General features: G+C 46.0%; 1 protein-coding gene across 1 annotated transcript; it reads right to left on the reverse strand.

Moving 5' to 3' along the window:
• Positions 1 to 4,253: 4,253 nt before the first annotated feature.
• Positions 4,254 to 6,858, reverse strand: LOC112068391 (neurabin-1-like; the record flags this gene model as incomplete). The annotated part of the gene is made up of 3 exons (XM_024135529.1): positions 4,254 to 4,487; positions 5,437 to 5,490; positions 6,676 to 6,858. Coding segments are annotated over 3 exons (471 nt in total), but the record flags the coding sequence as incomplete, so codon positions are not given.
• Between the last annotated feature and the right edge of the window lie 1,174 nt (positions 6,859 to 8,032).

Below are 8,032 nucleotides of genomic sequence, written 5' to 3' on the forward strand. Positions count from 1 at the left end.
CAGTGAAGTAAAGACAGAGTGACAGCCTGACACAGTCCTGCCTCTGTCTTACAGCAGGGCTGAAGGACGCAGGGCTCCCTTGCACGCACACTCAGACAGACAAACAACCATAACAAACCCAACACAGACAGACAGACACACAGACATTGGCTCTTGAGACATTTGCAATTCCTTGTGCTCACTATATCCGCTTGGTGAAATTATCTGCCTGTCTTATTCTGGCCTGTTCAACATTGCTGCTGTTAAAATGGAGGGAGAGTTTGTTTCCGCAGTTAGCAGCAATGTTGCCTCAAGGACAAAGGCATTTAAAGGCAGTCAGAGCGCGGAGAGTGGCATAGGAAGTCAACACAGCTCTCTCTCTCTCTCTACAGACATGCTTCAACTAAGTGCCACTTGGTTAAAATGTCCTTCAGATTAATGGGTGGAATCTGTTTGTGAAAAAGTTTGATACACACACTGTAGGAAAATAACAGGGTTTGAATAACAGATGTATATTACCTAAAATAAGCTGTCATTTGCAATGGCCTTTAAATTTGGATTTTAATCTTAAATAACATAGCTACGATAAGATGTTGTCCTTAAAACCAAAGTGGACTGAATAATGTTGCAATTGTTCAGGTTTTCAGTCATTTAAAAAAAATATATATATTTAACTAGGCAGTTAAGAACAATTTCTTATTTACAATGACGGCTACCCCGGCCAAACCCTAACGATACTGGTCCAATTGTGCGCCGCTCTATGGGACTCCCAATCACGGCCGGTTGTGATACAGCCTGGGATCGAACCAGGGTCTGTAGTGACACCTCTAGCACTGAGATGCAGTGCCTTAGACAGCTCAGCCACTCGGGAGCCCATTTTACTCTAATGGCAACAGATAACACGGACACATCTGGAGTGTGTGGCTAGTTACTGACTAGACCAGAGCAACAGATCTGGAGTGTGTGGCTAGTTACTGACTAGACCAGAGCAACAGATCTGGAATGTTTGGCGTAGATATGACGGTAGACAGTGGCTTGAATAGAGGACAGATCTGGAGTGTGTGGCTAGTTTACGCTGACTAGACCATAGCAGGAGAGGCGGAGGATCTGAGGTGGGCTATTACTGACTAGACAGAGCAACGACATCTGGAGTGTGGTGGCTAGTTACTGAGTAGGACCAGAAGCAACACATCTGGAGTGTGGTGGCTAAGGTTTAACATGACTAGACCAACGCAACACATCTGTGAGCCGGAGTTAACTGACGTAGACAGAGCAACCACCTGGATGTGTGCTAGTTAATGACTAAGACCAGAGCAACAAATCTGGGAGTGTTTGGCTCAGTTACTGACTAGACTCGAGAGCAAACAGATCTGGAGTGTGTGGGCTGTTAGGACTGACTGACCAGAGCAACACGATCTGGAAGTTGTGGCTAGTTCACTGACTTAATGATCAGCAGCATACACGAATCGGAGTGTGTGGTCTAGTTTACTGACTAGACAGAAGGCAACAACTCTGGAGTGTGTCTAGTTAACCTGACTAGACCAGACGCAAGCACGTGCTGGAGTGGTGTGGCTAGTTATGACTAGACCGACGACGCACAGATTGGAGTGTGTGGCTAGGTTACTGACTAGACCAGAGCACCAGATCTGGAGTGTGGCTAGTTTACTGGTGGAGCATAGACGCGAGGACGTGGAACTCTGGATGTGTGTGGCTAGTTACTGACTAGACAGGGAGAGGCAGACGAGTCTGGAGTGTGGTGGTAAGTTACGTGACTAGACAGAAGCGAACAGATCTGGAGTGTGTGGCTAGTTACTGGACTAGACAGAGTCTAAGCAGATCTGAAGTGTGTGGCTAAGTTCGACTAGCACATCTAGAGGCTTCTGATGGAACCGAGTCAACACAGTCTGGAGTGTGTGCCTAGTTAGCTGGACGCTAGACCAGACGCAATCAGGAGTCTGGGAATGGTGGGCTAGTTCCTGACTGACCAGAGCAACAGAATCGAGTGTGTGCGCTAGTTCTACCTGACCTCAGAAGAGCACAACAGAGTCTGGAGTGTGTGGCTAGTCACTGACTAGACCAGAGCAACAGACTCTGGAGTGTTGTGGCTAGTTACACTAGACTAGACCAGCGCAACACATCTGGAGTGTGTGGCTAGTTACCTGACTTGTAGACCAGCGCTAACAACATCTGGAGGGGTGGGGCTAGTACTGATCTAGACCCAGAGCAACAATCTTGGAGTGTGTGGCTAGTTACTGACTAGACCAGAGCAACAGATCTGGAGTTGTGCTGCAGTTTACTGACTAGACAGCCAACAGATTCATCCTTGGAGTGTGTGTGGCTAGTTACTGACCAGACCAGAGCAACAGACTGGAGTGTTGGCTAGTACTGACTAGACACAGAGCAAACAGGCATCTGTGAGTCGTGGGCTCAGTTGACTAGACATAGACCAGAGCACAGATCTGGAGTGTGTGGCTAGTTACTGACTGACCAGGGCAACAATGTCTGGAGTGTGGTGCCTAGTACTTGACTAGACTAACCAGCAGCAACAGATCTGGATGTTTGGCTAGTTACTGCATCTAGAGCCAGAGCAACAATGGATCTGGAGTGTTGACCTAGTTAGGTCGGACTAGACCAGAAGCAACAGATCTGGAGTGGTGGCTATACTGTGACTAGCCAGAGCAAACAGATCTGGAGTGTGTGGCTAGTTACTGACTAGACAGCGCAAAACAGATCTGGAGTGTGTGGCTAGTTACTGACATAGACCAGAGCAAGATGTGGTTCTTCTGGAGTTCGTGGGCAGTTACTGACTAGACCAGAGCAACAACATCTGGAGTGTGTGGCTAGTTACTGACTAGACCAGAGCAACAATCTGGAGTGTGTGGCTAGTTACTGACTAGAAAGCCGACAACACATCTGGAGTGTGTGGCTAGTTAACTGACTAGACCAGAGCAACAGATCTGGAGTGGTGTGGCTAGTTACTGACTAGACCCAGCAGCAACACGTCTGGAGTGTGTGGCTAGTTACTGACTAGAACCAGAGCAAGCAGATCTGGAGTGTGTGGCTAGTTACTGACTAGAACCAGACGCAACAGATCTGGAGTGTGTGGCTGAGTTAATCTGACCTAGAACCAGACAAAGATCTGGAGTGTGGTGGCTAGTTATCTGAGACTAAGACCGAGCGCAAGCACATCTGGAGTGTGTGCCTAGTTACTGACTAGACCAGAGCAAGAATCTGGATGTTGTGAGCCTTATGTTACTGACTTCAGTACCAAGCAAGCAGATCTGGAGTGTCGTGGTCTAGTTACTGACATAGAACCGCGCAATCGTCAATCAATCTGGAGTGTGTGCCTTAGTTAACTGACTATACCAGAGTCAACACATCTTGGAGTGTGTGGCTAGTTACTGGTGTACTAGCACCGATATGCAATCACTGGTCTGGAGTGGTGCTAGTTTATGATATGCCGAACAAAGATCTGGACTGTTGGTAGTTATTACTTAGACCAGAGCAGACAGATGCTGAGTGTGTGACATCGACTGACCATGCAGACTGAGTGTGTGCACTGTTATGACTAGACCAGACGCAACACGATCTGGAGTGTGTGCGGCTTAGTTACTGACTTAGACCAGAGCCAACAGTCTGGAGTGTGGTGGCAGTGTACTGACGTAGACGCGGCAACACATCTGGAGTGGTGTGGCTAGTTAGCGGTTGACCTCAACCAGTAGCAAACAGATTCTGAGGTGGTGGGGCTAGTTACCTCGACGTAGACGCAGCGCCAATCACAATCTGGAGTTTGGTTGGCTAGTTAGGCTGAGCGTGAGACTCCATGTAGCACAGATCACCTATTTAATCCTATTAACTGGTTACTGCAGTTCCAGTCTGCCTAGCTAATTGGCCCAAAGCAACATTCCAAGCGTGCTACAGTATAATACGAAGTACAGTAAAAGTACATGTTGATATTGGTGTTGGTCTGTAGTCAGTTAAAAGATGCCAAAGGAACAACAAAGAGTTGTTTGACAAAGTGCTGGGCAACAGTATTGGTGATATTAGTGCGAGGAAAATACATTTATAGTTCTGTATGGACGTGAACGGCGGGAATGAGTAACTCCCTGAGCGGGGATAAAACATGGGTCGCCTGACCCCAAGACAAACGCACTACCCTAAGTTAGATATTTCACTTGGGAGAGTTCGTAACAGCCTTACCAAGCCTAGGAATGATACAGTATATTGAACCAGTATGTTGTTTAATTTAGACTAGTTTAGCACCAGACTCTGACTCACTTCTGCTGGAAATCTTTGATGAGTTTCTTGGCCTTGTTGTACTTCTTCTCTAGGGTGGTGTACTGGCACTGGGCCTCCTTCAGGTGCTCGTTGACCGTGTGGCACAGGGTCTGGGCCTCGATCCAGTAACTCTCCAGCTTCAGCATCCTCTCCTTGTTCTCTTCCATGCTGGCCTTCAGCTGGCTCTTCTCCTTCTCCCAGCGTGCCTTCTCCCTGTCCACCGCTGCTAGCTGGGGTAGGCAAGCACACAGACGTTCAGATACTGAACACAAATAAACACATTAGCATGGCAACACACACACACACACACACACACACACACACACACACACACACACACACACACAATCACAGATACGATCACAGACACACACACACGCATGCACGCACTATGGTATGAGACTATGCTATGGGATGAACACCTTAACTTACGGGTCACTAACCAGCCTTCACAACAAAGACAAACTCCAGCATGCAACAAGCCCTTCAATGAGTTTAGTATATTGGCACAACCTCCTTTCAAATGTTGTTATTGTATTACATCCTTCTACTCCTCGTCAGGGAAAACTTCTGAAGCAACAGTCTCCCAACGACCACCAGATCAGCTCAGGCTCAGAGTATTACACCAACAAGCTTATCTTTCAATGTCACTAAATCCACTCATTCAATTCAGTTAATAATCTACGGAGCTTTTTAGATCACTTCCTGCAGTTTGATCTAAACTGTCCTCATAAGGCGGCACACAATTGGCCCAGCGCCATTCGGGTTAGGGGAGGGTTTGGCCGGGGTAGGCCGTCATTGTAAAATAAGAATTTGTTCTTAACTGACTTGCCTAGTTAAATAAAAAACACTTATCAGAATGCAGGGGATAAACCAGACACTTTTAAAAAGCTCTTGTGTCTGTGCCTGCTTGCCTGTYACTCTCACTTAACCACTGGCTCACTCACCGCTCAGACACCTGTGACACGAAACTGCAAGAGAGGCAGCGGAGCTAAACTTCTGAAATACACATGCAATTGCCTTAAATATTCAGAAATAACTTGAAATAGAAACTATTATCCACTGCACTGTCCAATGACGTCCTTTTTCCAAACATATGTCTATTCCTCATGCTTTTATTGTACTTTGTAAATGTATTTTATACCATTCTTAGAGATGATAGTAGCGGAGCTTTCTTACCTTGTTTTTGAGCTTCTGTATCTCTGCCTCGGTGACAGTGTGCTTGATCTGCAGCTGAGGGAGTAGAAAGGGAAGAGGTCGATTAGATGATCAAACACTTGGCTGAGCAGCCTCTGTACTGGACAAGCCTCATGGAGAGAGAGAGACACACACACACACAACCGCACACACACACACACACACACACACACACACACACACGCTCCCACCCCACACACACACACACAACACACACCACACACACACACACACACAACACACACACACACACACACACACACACAGCACTACGAGAGCCCACATCCCATGCATGACAGCACTCTCTACCACTGAAACTGAGGAGACTCACAGAACCGGACGTGAAGAGAGGGAGAAGAGAAATGCAGAAAGTAGAAGAAGGAGTCAATAGGCAGAGAGAGGAAGGACACAGTAGAATGAGAGAAGTTGAGAGAAAGAGGTAGTAAAGAAAAGTGGAAGAAAGAGAAAGAAAGGAGAGAGAGAAAGAAAGAGAGAAAGAAAGAGAGAAGAGAGAAAGAAAGAGAAGATGAAGAGAGAGGAGAACAGCAGAGAGAGAAAAGAGAGAGAGTCCCAGAAAGAGAGAGAGTCTCAGAGAGAGAGAAAGGGGGAGAGAATGGGGGAGAGAGAAATAGAGAGAGAGGGAGAGAGAGAACGGGGGAGAGAATGAGTCCCATAGAGAAAAGAGAGAGAACGAGAGAGAGGAAGAGAAAGAGAGAGAGAAAGGAGGGAGAAAAAGAGAGCGAGAATGAGAGAGTCCCAGAGAGAGTTCAGAGGTTTTGGGACAGTAGAGATTACATGATTTCTCACTAAATATCCAGAACACCGCAGTGCAGCTCGAGCAATTTGTTAAGTGTGTCACGCAAGTGTGGCGTGAGGGACAAAATGTCCTGGTGCCAGCAGTGGTAGTAAGGCTTTTTAATCAATATTACTTGCAGGCTGGCTACTTTAAAAAGGAAAAAAATATMAATCAAATCAAAAGGGTTCTAGAAGAAAGTAACGGCCAAATACTTTATTTCAGTCATTTGCTACTCTTTGACTTCGTTCCAGTTAGGAACAAGAAAGAGTTGTTTGACAAAGTGCTTGGCAAAAGTATTAGTGATATTAAGTCGAGGAAAATACATTTATAGCTAGACCTTTTTTTTGGGACCTTCTGTCTTTTTTTAGAGTGGTGAAAGGAAAGAAGTAGAGGAAAAGAGACAAGGAAAGAGGAAGTGAAGTGACCTCTCTGAACTTCTGGTAGAGTTTGGTGGCATCCAACTCTGAGGGGGAAATGATGTCATCCGCTTCTGGCAAATCGAACACCTCAATGCTCTTCTCGCCGTCGCCCTCCCCGTCTCTGGCCCTGTCCGCAGCTGGCCCTGCCTCCTCATCCTCCTCCTCCTCATCAGTGGCGTACTCCCCTGTCTGAGGTCACACATGCACACACAGCGTGCGCACACACACACACATAACATGAGAATACATTTCCGTCTACATAATTTAATTTGTCATACATACACGTTTCACAGAGAACAACACAAGCTCCTAATCATCAAACGTTTACATCATCTTCTTCGTTTGTTTGACTTTGTCTAACTTTCATTGAGTCATCTCTTCCTATTTTAAGAAACGTTGCCTGCTACTCCAATGTTTGCCAGACGACTCATCCCGTATTTAATTCTGCTGCTCTATCGGTTGCACCATGCATCAGTCTGAACCTAACATCCTAGAAGTCGTTTGTGCTAATGTTAAAATTACATGAATCAAAGATTTGTGTAGGCCAGTTCTGGTTTCTGGGACCATTCAGAACGATTTGCACTCGCAAAGTCATCTGTGAGGAGAGCAAATCAACTCATGGTGAAGAAGAAACGTTAGTGGGCGTGGCGKTTGGCCGGCGCTCTGTGGATGAGTAGCCAGGCAACTCGAATGTTGATAATGAAAACAGTTAATCATGTTTACGGGGAGGACAACAAATACACCAGCTTAAGCTTTCTCTCAGCCAATTTTGAGAGAGACCAGTTGTCATGTCTGGGTATAGAATAACAGGGGCCCTGTCAAAGTGAGCTGGGGGGTGAGGTGAGGAAGGGGATGATTGATGGATGGGGATGGAGGGTGGGGTTTGAGGAGAGGGTCAGGGTTAGGGTTAGGTCATTGTCATCCTGTGATGACCCACAGTATGTAAAACACTTTCAGATGAGTGGTGCTTTATGAGAGCAATCCATCATCATCATCACGACTAGGGCTGTGGCGGGCACAAAATTCCGTCAGCCGGTCTCACGGTAATTGACCGTTAATTAACAAACACATTTAGCATCTCCTGGCTTCCACACATTTTAAAAAGTCTAATAAATCCATGTAATATAGCCTACAACTTCACAATAAATCCATTATTTATTTTAGACTGGTCTAAAGAAGCATGATATGAAGAAAACGTTGTCTATTTCAGAAGAACAGAATAGCATACTCTGAGTTGTCCTTATGTTAGAACCTGATCTGGCTATGCCAAATGGCTGCGGGATACACTAGTTCATTTAGCAGACAAGATTTGCTTAGAATTCCGTGGCATTATTTTATAGTATGAATACAATTGAACAAAGCT

Source organism: Salvelinus sp. IW2-2015, unplaced genomic scaffold (assembly GCF_002910315.2).
Source record: "Salvelinus sp. IW2-2015 unplaced genomic scaffold, ASM291031v2 Un_scaffold495, whole genome shotgun sequence".
Lineage (NCBI taxonomy): Eukaryota > Metazoa > Chordata > Actinopteri > Salmoniformes > Salmonidae > Salvelinus > Salvelinus sp. IW2-2015.